The following is a 21250-nucleotide window of genomic DNA, read 5'->3' as shown; positions in this document are numbered from 1 at the left end:
TAGAGAATTTGAAGCCTGCAGACATTTTGTTGGATTTACTGACTTTATTGGAAATTTTTATCTCGCATCTCTGATAGTTAGTTTCTTTTACTCAACTGTTGGGTTTTCAATTTGGTTTGAATGTATTGCACCTCATATATGCTTATTGAACACAATTCTCGTGTTGAGTGATTTTACTCTTTTTTTTTTGCAACAATGGAAAGAGTATTCTGTTGTCGGTAGTACTTTTTTTGGTTCTGTGTGTATACAGTCTAAAGTAAACATAATTTTCTTCTCTTATTGTTGCTCTTCCTTTTCCATTATTATTGCAACTGAAAAGTGCATGCACTGGAGAGCTATATTTCTACAGTTTGAGTCCTGTTAGTACGAAGTGCGCCGACCGAAGTCGATGGCAGAAATCATGTCAATAAACACTTCTCACGATGGAACAATAACATTCCCGCTTTCAGAGCACAGGAAGCTCGTATCGCAAACATTGCATAAAACATCCTGTATCGGTTGATGATGATGTCTGTCGATTTCACAAATCGTTTTCTCGTTTACCATTCTAGTCAACCGATGACATAAGGGAACGAAGGAGGGATTCGATGCAGCAGAAGTAAATGGCTGCGATGGAATAAATATTTGTTTTGGTCGAAAATGACATCTACTTTCCTTTTGTTTCGTGAATGACAAAAAGTTTTTATGTACACGCTTAAAAATAGTTATTCAAAAATGAGTAAGATCCCACTCAGCTATAGAAAAATGGAACAACTCTAATTTAGAGTAACTTCTTAGTTACTCAAATTTGCGTTCTTCCAATGGAAACGATTTTTGGGTAAAATCTACTCATTTACTGAGCAATGCTTTATTTGCCCATGTGCCAAAAATAGAGTAAAAAGTTAAATTCTGAATGAAATTTTTTTTCCACATATACCAAATTTGCGTAAAATTGCTCCTTGTTTTGAATGTATTGTATTAAAATATTAAGTAATTGACTTGAGTAATCATAAATGACACACTTGAGCATATTTGTTTCCATTCTGAAGCACAGTACGGATCCCTTCTGGACTCAATAACTGCGTCGATGGCACAACCAAGAGGACAGTCTAAAAATTGTGGTTTTTGCGACACAACACCGTTTGTGTTAAGCGACTCACTTTTGAAATACGCGATCTCACTAACAAAAAATAGAACCTGTTGCTACAAATGGTTATTACAACTTTTAGACTGATCTCGCGAATAGTAACATAAAAACGAGTTTTTGCGTTAAACTCAAATTTACAGTAAGAGTTACTCGTTATTATTGATGGTAACTACTCAATTTTTGACGTTTCCATGTATCATTTGAAAATGAGTAACTAGTACTCGAACTCTGAGTAACTCTTTCTAAGCGTGTAGCTCGTTTAGATGGAGGATAAAGAACCAGCACATTCCGAGAAAATCTACTTATCTTAACCGGAAAAGCTCTACTACTACTACTCAAATGTCATTGCACTCGTCTCAGCAAATTACATCAAATTAGCAACGGACTGTCGGAGTTTTTCTATTTTCCATAGCCGCAAGCAATCGAAATGACGCTCGGCATCGTGCGATATTAAAACATTAACAAAGATGGCTGTGCCCATGCCTGTCAATCCCACCCAGTAAGACAATAGCCTGTTGGCCACTGGATGATGACAGCGACCGACGAAAACGAAGACGACTACGACGACACAAAACACACACGCACACAGGAAATAGCCGCTAGATCGAAAAGAGCCGAATGGCAGCTCAGCTCAATTGTCAACAACGCACATCTGTAGCGTTCAGGAAGCGTTTCTCTTTTGCTGTTCGCTTTACGTAAAAAACAGTTTATTTTCAATTTTAATGTCGATGGTTGACATCTCCTACCCTGGCTAGTTTGGTTCCGCTGCTGGGCAGTAATTAATTTCCGAGGAAATTTAATATTCCGGAGAAGTACGCGGGCCCACGCCCAGCTCAGTATAGTCGCTGCTTCCGGTTTGGTAGCATTTATGAGTGCTGTTGTTGTTGGTCACATTCGGGTCTTTATTTGGAATGGCGCGCAGTGGCAGTATTTTAACAGCGTTTCTTGTTTGTTTCTAACCGGCCTACTTTTTTTTCTGTTGGATTATTTTTCAGAACATGCCACCTTGGATCGGCGAGAACCGAACGGCCTACTATGACAAAATGCGACACCTGCCGCCCGGTTTTTTAACACAGTCCGATTCCACGTGGTCATCCATGATGTACAGCAGTAGTGATAGAAGTAGAAGTAGCGAAAGTTCCAGACCACTACGATTAGGATCGTTAGTGTACCGGTTGCGATGGGTTACCGTCGTGACGATCCTGTTGTCAGTATTGTCCGCCGTGGAGGCGGTTTGTGAGCCGGATCTTTGGTGGGATCCGGTGCGGACGGAGTGCGTTCCCTGCACGGTTTGTGGCGAACAGCAGCTTGTGCTGCGACCCTGCCAGGAATATATGGACACGGTTTGCGGCACGATGAAAGATCTCGATATGGATCTTGCACAGTTGGCTCGTACCGCCGATGCTCAGCACGAGCAGCGACACTGGAAGGAGGTAGGTTTTCCGTCGCCAGTAATCTCTGCTATCAAATTTTCCCATTCATAAATGCTGACACATTTTTTGTTGTTGCTAGGAACGTCGGAAAGATGGTCACCACCAGCTGGAGCATCAGCACGGCCAGCAGCACAACCGGCAATCGTCGGCGCAGCATCATGTCAGCAGTAAGAAGAAGGAGAACACCGAAGAAATCATGTGGGACTGGCAGGCGGCTTCGCTGCTGCTGGCCATTATCGGGTGTCTGCTGTTTTTCTTCGCCGCCGCTATTATCGCACTGAATCAGACGCGTCAGTGGAGGCGGATTGAGAAACATTTCGATGCAGGTAAGTTGCGTCTGGCGCTTAAACAAAAACACTTGTTAACCGGCCGCTACCGACGGAGCGTCCGGAGTCGGGACCACTTTGCCGTTTCCCAAAATAAATAGATCATAGCGTAATTTACGGCCGCCAAAACAAAACGGCCGGCGGCAGTGTGCATGGGTTCCTGCTGCTTACCGGAATCACTTGCTGAGCGAGATGTTTATCTCTGATTACCGTAAGCGGTTCCGCGAAGAGGGGGCATATTAATGATCCACCGCCGCCGCACACGCACGAAACCGAAACAGCTCCGGTCCGGTCGTCGTCGTCGTCGTCCGCTGCTGTTTTGCATGTTTACTCCCGTGAATCGACTGTGAAATGTCAGCCAATTTGGGACCGGGTCCAGTACTTACTTTTCCTGCGAAAGCAAAACGGAACCGGTCGGTCGGTTGCTTGAGTCGAAAAACATGGAAACAGTCTATTTGCGGTTAGTGAACGGTGAGGTCACATCGCAGCGGCATGCCACTTTTCGGTGAACGGTGGCGTCGTCAAGCAGGGGAATTTTTTGAAGTGGAACACATCTTTATTTTCTATATAGGGGTGCAAATCAGAAACTGAAGGAAAAATACACGTAGAAGTGTGGTCAGCTTTTAAACACTTACAGCTCAATCTATTTTGTATCAATTGTTAATATTATTTTATCATTTGATTGGAAATATTTCTAAGTTTCCATTTGAATGTATCAAGCTACGTATTTTTAATTATAAATAATTGAAATTTGGATTAGTAGCGAGCAGTGTCCTATTTGTCTGCTAAAAATCTCCGGCATATCGGATTTCCCTGTCATAGACGACGGTTTTGAAGGAGTAAGCGATGTATCAAAGGGAAAGCATCGTTCTGATTGGTCAATCGATGCAAAAGCGAAGCTGTTGGAAGCACGCGAATCTATAAATAGATAGCTAACGTTTCAATCCTACGCGTAGCATGCTAGAGGTAGGTTGTTGCTAGACAGCAAGACAAAAAGTGCCATAAAACGATTTGAAACTTTAAATTGTATGCTCTGATCATGTGTCATGTCCATGTTATGTCGTTTCACCTGAGAAATTGACAACTTCCCAGGGCAAATTTTGAGTGCTTAAGATTAATGACTAATTTATATAAGATGAACTCGATTAATAATTAGAAAAAGTTTATCGCTTCAACCGGAATCGCAGAATGGTAGAGAAACTTAACGTTATAAAAACAATTGCTTGCATACAAAACTTGAACACAAGCTTGGCGAAGAGAAGCTTAAATATCGATATCCGTATCGCAAGCATGTACAAACATATAATTGCATACATTTGGGCTATTGATGTAATTTCGTCGGCTACAAAACAAATACAAATCACGACTATTAGGTTGTTCGCAACGCTGTTTTATTTCATATGGACTGATCTACTTTAGATTTACAACTGAAACATGTCAATCACGACGCTGAGATTTAGTTCTATTTTTCGAGTACAAATTTAAAACTGCTCGACGAAATTGTTTTAAATTAATGAATATTTGAAACACGAATAGAACACTGTTTTAAATTTTTTTTCCGTGAGCGTCTGTTACGAAATCTGAGAGACGAGATGTCAGATGGAAGAAAACTGATGTTGCGAGTTTTAATGAAATATATTCCTTCAATAACGCATGGGAGAATACTTATCGGTCTTGGTTTTGATCCGTTTGATAATAAAATCATGAAAAATTATTATGACTTCAAGAAAATGTAAAATGCATGGTTGTTACGTTCGCGTGGATTGTTTCACATCTGTGAATTATTTGTTCAAAAAAATGTTTAGTTTTATGAAATCCCAAACAATTAAAGATGGGCGAACGTTTCAGCAATTGATCGAGTTGGCCGAATCGATGAATTTTCACCTTCATAAACCAAAATTTACGAGGAGCGGGTCTAGCAAATAGTTTCTTCAGTGGACAAAACATCGATTTAATGCTCTCCGATCTCGAGTTGAGCAAGAAAAGAAACGAAGAAGAAAAGTTAAAACGTTTATCTAGTGCTGGAAGTCATCCGTGGTGATAAGAAATTGTTCTAATAGTTTGTTGGTTCCACTATCCAACATATTCAAAAATTCTATGTGTTTCCAGTTTACAAAAGTATCCAACTACCGTGGAATTGCTGCTTTGTGCGCTGTATCGAAAATGATAGTTCTGGATTTTATGACTACATATCTGAGACCAAGCATGGATTCGTGCCAAAGCGTTCAACTTCCACAAATTTAGTAACCTACACTTCCTTCATCATACGTTTTTCACAAGCACGACTACAAGTAGATTCTTTGTACACTGAGGTCTCTTTTTATGCTGGGAATACGAAGCACATAAATTTTTTTTTGCGAAAAACCGTGTAACTTCGGAGCTCCGCGTAAAAAAAAAACTCAAAATGGAAGATTTTTTTATGCCGAATGTCTTAGAAATGCATGAAACGTCCAGATCTGCTGGAATCTCGAAAAAAAATGTGAAAATCGACTTAGGAAGTTAGAAAAATTTTAAGATTTACGAAATCGACATTTTTTTATGCCAAATGTCTTAGAAATGCATGAAAAGTCGAGATCTGGTGTAATCTTAAAAAAAGTTAGAAATAACAAAAAAACTACAAGGATCAGCCCCATGGGGTTGTTCGAGCCATTGATGTGGAACAAGGCAATCAAAATTTTTAATGATCTATAATCAAATAGTTCAATTAATCGTCACACTTTTGAATTCGCAAATTCACGAGAGTCTGTTTAGATTGATCTTTATTAGGAACCAAAACCAAACACGCAAACCCAGAATATAGACTCTATTTGTCGTGATTTGTATTTGTTTTGTAGCCGACGAAATTACACCAATAGCCCAAATGTATGCAATTATATGTTTGTACACGCTTGCGATACGGATATCGATATTTAAGCTTCTCTTCGACAAGCTTGTGTTCAAGTTTTGTATGCAAGCAGTTATTTTTAAAGCGTTTCTCTACCATTACTACCATTCTGCGATTTCGGTTGAAGCGATAAACTTTTCATCATTATCAATCGAGTTCATCTTATATAAATTGGAAATTAATCTTATGCACTCCAAATTTACCCTGGGGTAGTTGTCAATTCCTCAGGCGAAACGACATAACATGGAATCACAAGATCAGAGCATACCAATCAAAGCTTCAAATCGTTTTATGGCACTTTTTGTCTTGCTGTCTAGCAACAACCTACATCTAGCATGCTGCGCGTAGGACTGAAACGTTACACAGAAAGAAAAAATGAAACTTACACGACATGTAAACCGATAGTACTATGAAATAGACATCAGTTGAAACGAAAATTTGATTTAAAACCATGATTGATGTAAAATTACATTAAAATTCAGTTTTTTAGTTTTTCATTGAACAAGACTGTATATTTACAAACCGCTTCGTTTTGTAATGTAAATTTCCATTCAATTGCCTGCTCCAAATATGTGCATGAAAATAAAAGTAAAATCACAAAATATTTTTATCTGTGTAGCTATAATTTTGCTTATATTTATAGATTCTCGTGCTTCCAACAGCTTTGCTTTTCCCTTTGATATGTCGCTTACTCCTTCAAAACCGTCCACTATGGCAGGGAAAACTGGTATACCGGAGATTTTTTGAAGACAAAATAGGACACTGCTAGCTATTAATCAACATTTCAATGATATACAATTAAAAATACGTGGCTATGAATATTCAAATCAGTACGTAGAAATATTTCCAATCAAATGGTGACATGATATTAATAATTGATACAAAACTGACTGAGCTGTAATTATTCAAAACCTGACCGTGGTCGACGTGTATTTTTCTTGAGTTGCTAATTTGCACCCCTATATAGAAAACAAAAATGTGTTCCACATTAAAAATCTACGTTTCATACATTTCTAAGAAAATACAAGAAACCCGCGTAACTTCGGAAATCCGCGTAAAAAAATCTACGTAAAAAAAGACCTCAGTGTGCACCGATTTCTCTGCTGCGTTCGACAAAATCAATCATCACATAACGATCTTCAAGTTAAGTACACTGAGATTTAACGGATATGATACTGAAAATACTAGAGTGAACAACCTCACCATTTGCTGTTTCCTCTGGAGTTCCTCGAGGAAGTCACCTTGGACCGTTTTTTTTCTATTGTATCTTAACTATCCAAATGTTTCGTTCAAGTGTTTAAAACTATCGTTCGCCGATGACTTTAAAATATTTCATATAATCAAATCTGCAGCTGACTCAGAGTTCCTACAAAAACAATTGTATAATTCAACTAATTGGTGTCATATCAACAGAATGGTTTGAAATGTCTCTAAATGCTCCGTCATCTCTTTTAATCGCAAAAAGCCTGTATTCAAATTCAACTTTAATATTTCACAAATTGTACTCGAACGCGCATCGTCTGGTATGGGAGTTCTTCTTGATTACAAGTTAAATTTTAAGGAGCACATAGAATTTACTATCTCCAAAACCTTGAATCTATTAGGATTTTTATTCCGCGATACTAAACAATTCTTTGATGTACATTGCTTGAAGGCTCTGTATTGCGCTTTAGTTCGCTCAACTCTCGAATATGCTGCTGTTATCTGGTTACCTTATTAGCAAGACGATATTCAACGCATTAAAATGATTCAACGCAAATTTATCCGATTCACTCTCCGACGTCTTCCATAGAGCTATCCTTCAAACTTACTCAGTTACCATAACCGCTGCGAACTGATTGGTCTCGAATTATTATCTGTCCTTCGCTATGTTTGCAAGGCTAGTTTTGTGGCAGACCAACTTCAGACGCGAATCAATTGCTCCTAGTTATTGCAATTGTTACAATTAGACATTCGACGTCGTAACCAGCGAAAATATTTTTTCTTCGGATTCCCTATGCTAGAACTATTTATGGATATCACGAGTCCATTACTAGGCTTTCATTTATCACGCAATGTTATCAAGAAATCGTTTCTCATGTTATTGTCTCTTTAGATTTAGTTACTATAGAAACACTAGATTTATCATTCTGTTGATGCAAAAAAGGACGGGGGTTTTATGCCTGCTGGAGAGCAAGTTTGACAGAAACTAACTCCAATGGGCTTTCCCTGCTCCAAATAAAAGAATAAAAGATGAGGAGGAAAAGAAAGACATTCAGAGTCAAATCCGACAACAAGAGAAGGCACTGTCCCAGGAAATAAAAGCTAAACAGGAAGCGAAAAATAAATATACTATTAACTAAGGATATCGAAAAAGATGGAGAATTAAAATGAAATCGTTTTCATGGGGCCTTTCAAAGTGACGTGTTGTATCCGGACTTATTGTTTATGTTTATATGACGAACTTATGCAGATTTTTAGATTATATTCAAGTGGATTTTCGAGTTCTACGAAAAGTAAACACCTGCATAAAGTGGTGGAAACGATTCGCGCGTTTTAGTTTTCGACTTCGCGCGTTTTGATTTGGAAATATTTCGTAACAACCCTGAAAATGGTTTCATGATTTTTTAATCATGACAAGAGTTACGGATTTCTTCCCGTGTACCTACCAATTCCAATAATTAATATTTCGATCTTGCTTTAGGAATACTTGATTGCATTAAATTAGAAAAGTTAAATTCCTCGAACGACGAATGATTACTGAAGAAAAAGTTTTATCAAGTAACGTTTTCGTAGAAGACTACCTGATGAGTTTTTTCAACGAGGAAACTGTTGAGAGTTCGTTATCTGCTTCAGCTCAAAGTTCTGCGAATGACGCCGTAATCGTCAATTTATAAAAACGAGAAAAAAGAGAGAAGATACACATAATTGCAGACTACCCTACACATCTACAATTCAGTAAACTCCGACACCATTCTACCACAATCTATCAGCATTACAAATAGATCTCGACCCGTTTCTACTGAATCTAATACAAAAATTTTGGCCCCGACTACGACTTCTCGTTTTGATATACTCCAATGCTGGAAGAAAAAAAATCAAATTTATGGTTGTTCTCTCTGTGCCATCTACTCAAGTAACGATTGAACAACTATTCAGTCAGGTAAAACATATTTTATGTGACTCTAGAATGCGATTCAGTGACACTACAATTAAAGACATAATGCTTTTGAAAATGAATTCTGATTTACTATTGGAAGTAGTACAAAAATTACAACAAGGCAATCACATATAAATCCATCATAGAAGACTTTTCTTTGTAGATAAATTTCTTTATTTTACTAGTATCCAAATAGTTTTATAAACTTCATCAAAACAGTAAACACATCACGAACGTTATAAAGGGTGATTTTTTAAGAGCTTGAGAACTTTTTTAAACAATAAAACGCATAAAATTTGCAAAATCTCATCGGTTCTTTATTTTAAACGTTAGATTGGTACATGACATTTACTTTTTGAAGATAATTTCATTTAAATGTTGACCGCGGCTGCGTCTTAGGTGGTCCATTCGGAAAATCCGCTTTTTTATCGACAAATTTTGTTCAGCGATGAGGCTCATTTCTGGTTGAATGGCTACGTAAATAAGCAAAATTGCCGCATTTGGAGTGAAGAGCAACCAGAAGCCGTTCAAGAACTGCCCATGCATCCCGAAAAATGCACTGTTTGGTGTGGTTTGTACGCTGGTGGAATCATTGGACCGTATTTTTTCAAAGATGCTGTTGGACGCAACGTTACAGTGAATGGCGATCGCTATCGTTCGATGCTAACAAACTTTTTGTTGCCAAAAATGGAAGAACTGAACTTGGTTGACATGTGGTTTCAACAAGATGGCGCTACATGCCACACAGCTCGCGATTCTATGGCCATTTTGAGGGAAAACTTCGGAGAACAATTCATCTCAAGAAATGGACCGGTAAGTTGGCCATTAAGATCATGCGATTTGACGCCTTTAGACTATTTTTTGTGGGGCTACGTCAAGTCTAAAGTCTACAGAAATAAGCCAGTAACTATTCCAGCTTTGGAAGACAACATTTCCGAAGAAATTCGGGCTATTCCGGCCGAAATGCTCGAAAAAGTTGCCCAAAATTGGACTTTCCGAATGGACCACCTAAGACGCAGCCGCGGTCAACATTTAAATGAAATTATCTTCAAAAAGTAAATGTCATGTACCAATCTAACGTTTAAAATAAAGAACCGATGAGATTTTGCAAATTTTATGCGTTTTATTGTTTAAAAAAGTTCTCAAGCTCTTAAAAAATCACCCTTTATTAGTTATATTACAGATCACTTATTTGCACCAAAGCACAATGTCTATTCTGACGTCTCAGGCGAAAACAAATTTACGGCTATATGGCCGTAAAATATGGTAGTCATTTAGATTTTGGTAACTCGTGCTCTGAATGCGAAACGTAAAACAAACAGATCAGTACTATTTTGTAAAAGGATTTCGTTTAAATACCTGTACATTGAACTAGCAGGATAATCGATTTTCTGTAAGATACAAAGTGTCAGTTTACAATTTACTTCCCGAAACGTCAAATTTGTTTGCAAAACTATTTTTTTTGACGCGTTCAAAAGCTAAGATTCTCCTTGTATACCTACACGGAAAATAAAAACTACCTATTATTTGACTTCTTTTTGCTTAATTTTGCGTTCTTTTGAGTCTTTTCTTTCATTCACTACTTCCATTGTTCCACCACCCAACAGTGAGTGTTTCGTTCAATAAGCTAAAATTAATGTCGTTTTTCATTGAGAACACTCGTGGAGTGTTTTGCTCGATTCGTGCACTTGTCGTGCAGTCGGGCAATCAAAACAGAATGCACTTTCGGGGCAATTCGCGGGCAAATATCCTGCACCCGTTTTCTTTTCCGAGCAGCAAGCGTGCAAACCAAACTTTACAAAACCGTTTAATTGATCAACTGTCATCGAGCGAGTGTAATCAATGAAAAACGACATAAGTAAACCGTATCAACCTGAAATTGAGTCAATACGACTCAACTGTAGAGGAAATATAACTCATCTTTAAGTATTTTTTGCACATGCCTTACGAAAACTACCTAGAGCCAGTATGGCTATCTCATTCTACGAAGAAGCAAGAGCTCGGAGCACAGGCCTAAGATTTCTACTTCGATTAACTTCAAAACTTGACAAAACATTCTTGAAATGTTTCGCTATGATAAATTATAATAGAAAAAATATTTTTTTTTGAAAATGTTAGACCCTACGAGAGCCCCTGGAGTAATTAATTGTTGCCATTTATTTTATAGACAAAAAACATTAAAAGCGTTTTTCTCGAAAGCAAGTTTTGATAGTCCGTGTCCATCGTCACTAGATAACTACTGCACCAATTTTGATCAAATTTTGCACACACTTTCTACATATAAAAAACCAGACCCCAACGTTTTCCTTTTCTTTGTTTGTTACTTTGGGGAGGATTAACAGCTACAAAATGGCAGCATTTTTCGTGAAAAATCGTAGTTTTCACTTTGAACCACCACCAAGAATTGAAAAAATTAAAAAAAAAAACAACAAAAACGTTTGGGTCTAGAAAAACTTCTGCTCTAACTATGCTGCTTTGTAAGTTTAGTACAAGAATTATACCATAGCAGAGCACGCTACCCATTTTTACCGATCAACTCAAAGTTTGAGTAGATAACGACCTAATTTTGGGTAGCTTATAGAAGAGCTCACGAGAAATGCTCGAGGACGTTACTTCATTATTCACACAGGAAGCATAGATGTAAACAAATCGAAAAAGGGTGAAACTTTTTGTCGTGAATACGACTTACTTTACTATGGAGTGCCTTTTCGAAATTTACCCTTTGAGAGAGTGATAAGTTTTTGATCGTGAATAAATTTGTTTTTGTTGACATGTCCAACTTTTATTTGGCAGCCTAATCATGCCAATATTTGTCAATATTTAAGAGCACGGATTGAGCATCGACTGAAACACACGACAATCTGAAGAAGGCTGCAAATAGATAGCACACCGAAATACTGGTATCGGTGTCTGTTACTATCTCTTGACGTTAGTGGCGAAATAGTAAAGACTTTTAAGTGTAGTGAAATTAAATGGAAACAAATTTTTCTTTTTGATCGAATCTGTTGTGCTGAAAGACCTTCCATTTGAGTCCAAGCTTGTGAAAATCGGTTTAGCCATCTCTTAGAAAAATCAGTGAGCTCCGTTTTGAAGTTCCTGACCACTATTTCCGGAACTATGTAGCTTACAAATTGAAACAGGTTTGCGCCAAATTTCCCTTTTTCAACGTTGGTCTAAGTGATGGTTTTTGCAAATTTTCGAATTATGAGTTTATGAGATTTGCACCTGTTTTTGAAAAATACCCAAGAAATTGATAATTTTCCACTTATCGTGCTGTAGTTTCCGGAACAGGAAGTCGGATTTGGATCATATATTCTAGAAATTTTTAAAGGACTTTAAGACATTTCATTTATATTTTAGTTTGAGAAACTCAGTTAAAGTATCTTCGAGAAAACTGAGAGCACAGTTTTTCCATTACTTTGCACATGTTACCCTGTAACTTCGGAACAGAAAGTCGGATCCAAATCATATTTTTTGCAGGATATGGAACTGTAATAGCTTTTCTTTGGGCTTTAGTTTGTGAACATCGAATCAGCCATCTTTTTTTTCCATTATGTTGATGCATATTACCCTGTATTTTCGGAACGGGAAATCGGCTCGGGATGATATTCAACAGCAGACTTCGGCTCAGTTCGTCGAGCTGAATCGAATGATATATGACAGTCAGAACTCTGAGCTTCGGTTCCAAAGTCGGTGTTCACGGTAATAGTTTAAAACAAGTGTATTTTGTTCAAATCTGTGATATCTCGGTTTGGGACAACTATTTTTTTGATTTGATGAGCAACTAAGCTAAGTTTTGTTGTTTTTACCAACCGGAGTTTCCGCGTGTAACTTTCATTTCTCAGTCAGTGCAACGAAAATTTCTTTAAAAACGCAGTAATAATCAAAATAGAAAGGCACTTTTTCTATGTTCACGTCGAATAGTCATGGCAAAATTTGCCCCATTAGCCACGCCGCTGTGATTTCCTTTCCTAAATCAATTTCTTTGACCAAGTGGTGCTGGACTACCGAAAAGTCGTTAAAAACATACCGAAACTTATAGCAGGCGTTGCTTACTGCGAATTTCCTTGCCGTCGTATTGCACCACCACCACCACATGGTCACGTTGCTCTTTTTTCCTACCACCCCTTTGGCCTCTACCGGAACGGGATGGGATGGAACGAGCGGAAAAAGTAAACTAATTTGTTTAGTAGCAAAGTCATCAATAATGGCAACTGCGCAGTAGTTTTAGAATACATGGGACCAGGGGAGAGGTGAAACGGCGTAACGGGTCGGCAGATGCTGGCCGATTGATGGCTTATCGTAATCCGGTTGATCGGTAGTTCGACCGGAAGTCGTTTCCGCGAAATGTACTTTTTTTTACGGCGAATGGATGATTCGTAACAGGTTTATGATCCGTGGCATGTGCAAATATTGATTTTTTATGACAGCTCATATACACACAAACTTTTTTTTTAATTCCCCACCACACTCCCCCACACCAAAAAGCTCAACAAGGAGCCCCCTGGTAATGGACGCAACTTATCTCAGTTTATTAACACTGGCAAATTTTTAATACTAACAAAAGAACAAGAAAAACTGAGATTAAAACAATTTATTCAAAGATGTGCAATTAACTAATTTATTGGTGTGGAATCCCAGTGGAAATAAGTTTCTTTTTAAGGGATCCACGTTTAATATCTAAAATTCAATAATAGGATACTGTTGACGTTTAACTAACATTTATATACAGATAGATTACGATTGTTTAAACTTTACGCTTATTGTATAAAAATTTCATTCAGTCTTTGTCCAAAGTAGTGCTTCAATCTAGATCTAAATATGATACGGGTGTTGATTTGTTGTATGTCAAGAGGAAGTGCACTAAATTTTGTAGGACCAACAAACAGAATACGCCTTTGGCCCAAAGTTGTGGTTTTTTTTATTCAATAATGTAATACAATTTTAGGCACACTGCTTAGAGTTGTGGTTGTTCAAATGAGTTGCAAGTTGCCATTACGGCGCGTCGCGTACAAATGGTTTGGAGTTGAAAACTGTATGTTACGATGTGTCGTGGCATGCAAGGTGTCATGAACGAACAACAAGGTTTGCATGTCACATAAGTAAGCTATTGGTAGAGCATTATGAGCTTGGTCGGAGTGCAATGAAAACGTAGAGAACAGCAGAGGTCTATTAAAAATGGTTTTAAGACACCTATTCTGAAGAGTTTGTAATTTTTTCAGATGAGAGCTAGCTGCACGGCTCCAGACCGATACAAGATAATTAAGTTGTGAGTGAATATAAGCATAGTAGTAGCTCACAAGTGCACGTCGAGAAACATAACAGTTCGGCTGAAAAGTTCGTATCGTTTAATAGAAACACACATTTTTTGCCAAAATTCGTTTTTATTATTCAACATAATTGCCATCAGAGGCGATACAGCGATTATAGCGATCTTCCAACTTTTCGATACCATTTTTGTAGTACGATTTGTCCTTTGCCTCAAAATAGGCCTCAGTTTCAGCGATTACCTCTTCATCATCGCGTGCAGTCCACTCAGCTGACTGTCGATTGGACTCCGGAGTGAAGTGATGGAGCCATGTTTCGTTCATTGTTATATATCGACGAAAAAAATCGATTTTATTTCGATATAACAGCTCCAAACACTGCTCAGAATCATCAATTCGTTGTTGTTTTTGATCGATTGTGAGCTCACGCGGCACCCGTTTTGCACAAAGCTTTCTCATATCCAAATATTCGTGAATAATATGGCCAACACGTTTCTTTGATATTTTTAGGGTATCAGCTATCTCGATCAACTTCACTTTACGGTCATTGAAAATCATTTTGTGGTTTTTTTTTCACGTTTTCATCGGTAACAGCCTCTTTTGGACGTCCAATGCGTTCATCGTCTTCGGTGCTCATATGACCAGTACGAAATTTTGCAAACCACTTACGAATTGTTGCTTCGCCCGGTGCAGAGTCTGGATAACACTCATCAAGCCATTTTTTGGTATCGGCGGCGCTTTTTTTCATCAAAAAGTAGTGTTTCATCAACACACGAAATTCCTTTTTTCCATTTTTTTCACAATAACAAAGCTTCACTCAAAATGCAATATCTCACAAACTAATGTCGTTTTCGCTTGAGAACACTGAAACTGACCCAGGGTAGTTTCATCAAACAAACACTTTTCACGAAACTGTGTTGTTTTCGCGCTTAGCAACGGCGGTTTGAGCAAACCTGATATAACAACCAGGTTCGAAACTGACTCGATTTTCAGTTCAACAACGTTAAAACTAGGTTCGAAACTAGCTTCAAACAAACGGTTTGACAGCAGTTAGGGTGGAAACTGGGTTAGGTTTGGTATCAAGCGAAAACGACATAATAATCAGACAGCTGTCAAATTTATACACATATCTTTTGAAGGTTGGTACTAACTGAAAATGGTATGGATTTAATTCTAGTGGCGCCCTCTCATAGAAACGATACGAACTTTTCAGCCGATCTGTTATGATCGCACTCTCCATATGATACCACAGGAAGATGCGACACGCTTTTCAACAAAACTTATATGATGAGTCCAAGATAACGTAGGGTCAAAATATATGCCTAGGTATTTGAAGCATTTTACATTTTCAATCACGTAATCTGTTAGCTTCGGATTGTCATGAATTGGTAACACTTTCGCATGGAACGAAAAATAATATATTTCGTTTTAAGTAAATTCAATGACAATAAATTAGCGTTGAAATATTTGTCAAGGACATCTAGGTCACTGTTCATCGAGCTAATAATGGTACTGATATTATGATGGGGATAAAATAAGGCAAAGAGTCTTGGAGTACTGTTAGGAATCAAGTTGCCTAAATCATTTATGTATAAGAGATATAACAAAGGTCCTATATTACTACCTTGTGGTACACCAATTTTCGTAGAAGCGAGGTTGCTACGTTCCCCATCAATGGATATAAATTGTTCTTGGGTTCATGAAATTTTCGAAGTCGAAAAAAAATGTTGATGCCAAAAGTCTTAGAATTGCATGAAACGTCGATATTTAGTGTCATTTCGAAAAAAAAAATTAGATCGACTTTCTGGGACTTAGAAAAAAAAACTTAGAAAAAAGTCCCAGAAAATCGATTTTTTTAGATAACACTAAATCTCCACGTTTCATGCAATTTTAGGATTTTTGGCATCAAAAAAAAATTCGATTTCTGAAATTTCATATATTTCCCCCTATGGTGCTTTTTGGAGCACCCCTTACCCATGTCCGATTTAGCTCAAATTTTGCATGAGGACTTTTTTCGAGGTGCTTAAACTTTTGAACAAAAGCGCTTTACGAAATTAGAGGTCATCCCAAAAGATTGGCACCCTCATATACAGGGTCCGCCATGTAACTTTTTTTTTAAACATGCCGATTTCAAAATTTATTTTTTCATATTAATGTACAATCCTTCCGGTTTATTGTGGAATATAAATTCATTCAAATGGTTGCCTCGGCCGGCCTTGCCATACGGTCGGTCCAGCTTTTTAGTACATTTTCGATCGCATGCAGTTTTATTTCAGCTATGGTTGCACGAATGTTGTCCTTCAAGGCTTGAATTGTCTCTGACTTGTCCACATAACACTTACCTTTGACAGCCCCCCCAAAGATAATAGTCTAACGGCGTCAAATCACAGCTCCGAGGCAGCCAAACGACATCCGAATTTCGACTGATAATTCGATATTCGAAGACTGTGCGTAGAAGATCGATCGTAGCGTTGGCTGTGTGGCACGGAGCGCCGTCTTGTTGGAACCAAATGGTGTCCAAGTCTTCCTCTTCAAGTAACGGGAAGAACCAATCGCTAGACATGACGCGGTAGCGCTCGCCATTGACCGTGGCGGCGGCTCCTGCCTCATTTTCGAAGCAAAATTGCCGAATGATGCCGCTAGACCAAAATCCGCACCAAACCGTCACTCTCTGAGGATGCATCGGCTTCTCCATGATAACGTACGGGTTTTCCGTCCCCCAGATGCGACAATGTTGCTTATTAACATACCCGCTGAGATGAAAAAATGCGCCATTCGAGAAGATGATTTTTTGGCAAAAATCGGCGTCTTCTTCAAACTGATCGCAAGCCTAGTTGGCACTATTTTCACGCGTTCCTCAAGCGTATACACAACCATTTTTGTTCAGCTCAAGGATAAAACTAAGTTTCTGTCAAATCAGAAGTGACATTAAGGTTACCAATGTCGAAATAACCGCTAGTTCAAAAAACAAATGTTAGATGGCGGACCCTGTACATTAGAGCGGTAAAAAACAACGTGTTTTGTCGGTTACGTCACTTATACCATTATACCATTCTACCATACCTAGTATAAGTGACGATATAAAGAAAGTCCATATTTTTCAAAACCGGCCTTGAAAATTTTAAAATCTGAAGATTTTGTTGGTTCATGGCAAATCGAAATTACTTTGGTTATGTCATTTCTCGGTCTCCAGGTTTCAGAAATCCCCGAAACAAAAGTGAAAATCTTCAAAGTGGAAATAGACTCGATTTCTCATATAAACGTCATCGTTACTCCACTAGCTGAATAAAAACAAGCTTTTATTACTGAAAAGTAATCGATAGAAATTGATACACTTTCTCCCATATCTCTGTCTGTCATCGGTAGAAGTTAGCAAATAAGTTCCCGGGTGAGTAATTTCAAAATGTCTAAAAGTCGATGTTTATTTCTATCACTACCAGTTACGAACGGACGCACACCAACACAGACAGATAGTCATCGTCTACCGGCAGTCGGATCCGATCTCGGTTCGCTTGGTTCTGCGAGCTGCAAAAAAAAATACCAGCTGATAAACATCATACTCGACGTTCGACAGTTAAAAGCTATTGACAGCCGCCACAGCGGCGGCGACGGCGGCGGCAGCGTCGTTGGCTGCTGCAACAGTGTCTGCCATTGGCGGTTAATAAAAATGAACGAACAGCTCCAAAAATATCCTGCACTTTCTTCTGGAAGCTAGTATCGAAACCATCACTCGGAGAGAGAGGGAGAGAGACAGAGAAAAAAAATCATCTCACAAGAGGTGGCCGTAAATTAGCTGCTGCGCGCTCGGCTACAATAACAAACAGATGCCGGCGAAAAGAACTGCAGCGTTCCTGTTCAATGTTTCTTCCTGTTCGAGAGCAAAATGTATCAATTTTGTTCCGTTTAACGGTCCGGAAGCACGTGTATCTTGAGAAATAGAAGATGAAAAAAGTAAGCGGCATTGAAATAAAAAAAAAACAATCCACCAACATCTCACTCAGTGAAGTGATCGCTTACAGTTTTACGACACCAATCAGCGGCCGGCCGGGGGCATCTGACGCAAATGAATTTCGGGAAGAAACCAAACCGGAAGCACAATATCCGCCTGCTGCGATTCTTTCAAAGAAGTTTTTTTTGTCTTTTCGGTGTTCCTAAAACATCATCACCGGGTGCGTTTTACCGGTAGGTAAAACAACAATCAGTGTGCCGCTCGAAAGCACGTGGCCTAGGCCGGCCTCAATCCAATTCGATGAAGTAGTTTCCGGTGATCGAGCAAAGTCTCTATGAGATTGAAGCGGGAAATGCGGCGTATTGTGTCATAAATTGCTTTCAAACTTGAAAAGGTAAATTATAGTGGAATTGAACTCGACGGCGGCTCGTGAAAGGGAGGAATATTGTACTTCAGCACGTGTATTTTCATTGAGAAGCTCATACACTCAATTTACGCCGTTTTCTTGAAAAAAAATCTGGCAAATAGCCGTCATCTTTTTCCAAACGCTTTATTCGCAGTTGTCATGATAACAAAATCAGCTTCTGTTTTGACAACTCGCACCCGATTTTTTGAGAATACACAGTGAAAAACTGAATTGTATATTTAATAAATGCTTTTTTTTTTCTTATTTTTCATTTTGCAGACATGGAAGCCCTGTCCGCCCAGCTCATGAATCACCTGTCGAGCATGCAGCAGCTCGAGAACGGGTCGATCTTTTTGGACGACGTGATGAGCGGAGATTCGCGACGATTTCGGAACGGTGCCGGTGGACTGCTCGGGGGAGGTCACCACCACCAGCACCATCATCACCACCATCACCCGATAGAGGTTCGCTGTGTCTACTTGGATCAATTGTTGGGTAAGTTTTTTTTTCTTCTATCGTGCAGCTAAACGTTATTATTCATTCTGCTACCGTTTGTCACCCATGGCAACAGTTCGTTCGGTCGGTCGGAGACAGGCTAACCAGGTCTTGGTCAAACCCAGGTGCATGATGCCAAAAACAAAAAAAAAAGAAATAATGAAACACCCATGAAAATTGCCGACGCGACAGTCGCGATTTGATCGGAGTACGACTTGTAGCGGTTGTGTTTCGCATGCAGAATATTGCTTGCTTTGGGAGAACCTTGTCCCCGTTGGATGCCTGTTCTTTCAGCGCCGCCGCCGCCGCCCGCCTTCATAGACCGAGGGATATCAAAGCCGGCGTGCACTCATTGAGCAGAAAACAGCCCGGACCTTAGGGGAATATTAATTAAAAGCAAGGATCGATTTACGTCTATTTAATGGTACGGTTATCGTCTGGTTGCTTTAATGGTTATTGCTAAACCAATCGCATCCAGCTGGACGATGGGAATAATGATCACCTTGACTGTGACGGGCAGCACTGGTTGTTCCAACGAATTTTCCTACAATTTTGCACGTTACGGGAAAACGAACCTCCATAACTCTCCATACTCCTGTCCGTATGCAGACACATGCCGAATTCGAAATCGTCGGTGCCAGACAACACAAATCTGCCGAATTTATAAGATGGGAAAGGCATGTTTCCAGAAGGAAACCGTTCGCAGTTTTTGGACTTCTCATTGCGAATTCTTTATGGCATCCGTCTGCGAATGCCTGTTTATAAATTTGGTGTTTTGAATTTTCAATTACTTTAGTTGCGTTAGCAAATAAACACGTTCTGATGTTTTTTGTAAACTACTACTTTGTTGAAAATCACAGTTGAATATTATTTTGCCGATGGAAGTCAAATTCCAATCAACGAATTGAGATCAAAAAGGATACAAAATCTTCACTTCGGCTCTACTGCACAAAAATGGTGGGTGGGTTATGTCACAGACAAACCTGGAGAATGTAAATACAAATAAATTTGAAATGCTTATTGATTGTGTAAATTTTGCATAATTTTTAGTATCCAGGTACCGAGTTTAATTCAAGAATTGAATACTAAACTTGAATTTTGAATCTGAATTCAGTTCCAAAATCTTGTTCCAAACTCAATCACTGAATCAGAATTCTGGAAACGATTTCCGAGCTTTTAAGGCACCAAATCCTGTTCAAGAATGAGAGTTAATTTCCAGTCTTACTTTTAAATTTCGAATCTGTATTCTGGATCTGAATTTGAAACTAAATTCTAAACCTTAAATTAAGTTCGGATTTTAAGTGGGCAAGAATCCAGGTACAGAACTACGCTTAAAAATTCAGTACCATAAGGCAATTCAAATCAAACTTCACACCACGGCGAAGTTTTTTCACGATATTCAGCTCTGTGTAAAACACAAAAGGAAATGATCGTTTTTCGACCATGTTTAACTAAAGGGTAAACTTTTTTGGCACATTCTTTCCAACATATTGGCCGGTATTTCACGAATAATGCCACCGGCCCCTAAATCCAAACCAAACAGTGACTTTTTTGGGATGCATTGGTAGCTCTTGCAATGTTTCTGGCTGGTTTTCACTGCAGATGCGGCAATTTTGATTGTTGACATATCCATTCAACCAGAAATAAACATCGACGAATAATTTAATTTTTCGATAAAAAAAGTGGATCTTCTTCCAACTTTGCCAGCGTCCATTCAAGATTAAATTTTAGACCAAACGACGATTCAAGATTAAATTATAGACCAAACTGAACAAGTTTGACAATGACACAAGACACGATTCAAGCGTAATTTATCAAAAACAGTGTTGCCAAAAAGATACCTGCAATAAATCACCCTTCATTTATACTCGTCCAGTTGAACGTCGGGCCGATATTTGCCGTCGTTCGAGTGCGAAAAAAGCAAGAAAGCGTGACCCACGTTGTTTAAGAAAACCTTATTTTTGAGTGAATCCTGGTTATCTCAAACTGTTGAAAAATGCATCATATATTGCTGATCATATTTCTGATGGCATGACAAAAAAAAAGTTGTTTGTTTTTGTACAGCTCGAGATATTCAGTATTAAGTTCTACCCATTCGTCCACAGGGCGAATTTTGAAAAGGCAACCTATAGTAAAGTAAGACGTATTCATGTAAAAATAGTTCAAAACATGTTCAATACTGCAGTTATAGCGATGCAAAACTACTTTTATTCTAACTAATGGTT

General features: G+C 38.6%; 1 protein-coding gene across 1 annotated transcript in view; it reads left to right on the top strand.

Moving 5' to 3' along the window:
- Positions 1 to 21250, top strand: part of LOC131425890 (tumor necrosis factor receptor superfamily member wengen) — a 45587-nt gene that overhangs the window by 18213 nt on the left and 6124 nt on the right. The window contains exons 2-4 of the mRNA XM_058588147.1: positions 2122 to 2559; positions 2639 to 2885; positions 18810 to 19025. Coding sequence (XP_058444130.1) covers positions 2125 to 2559; positions 2639 to 2885; positions 18810 to 19025 — 898 coding nt within the window. The 5' untranslated portion in view covers positions 2122 to 2124. The remainder of the gene's footprint in view (positions 1 to 2121; positions 2560 to 2638; positions 2886 to 18809; positions 19026 to 21250) is intronic.

This window comes from Malaya genurostris, chromosome 1 (genome assembly GCF_030247185.1).
Source record: "Malaya genurostris strain Urasoe2022 chromosome 1, Malgen_1.1, whole genome shotgun sequence".
Taxonomy (NCBI): domain Eukaryota; kingdom Metazoa; phylum Arthropoda; class Insecta; order Diptera; family Culicidae; genus Malaya; species Malaya genurostris.
Note: the sequence above shows the minus strand (reverse complement) of the source record. Positions and strands in the feature narration are given on the sequence as shown.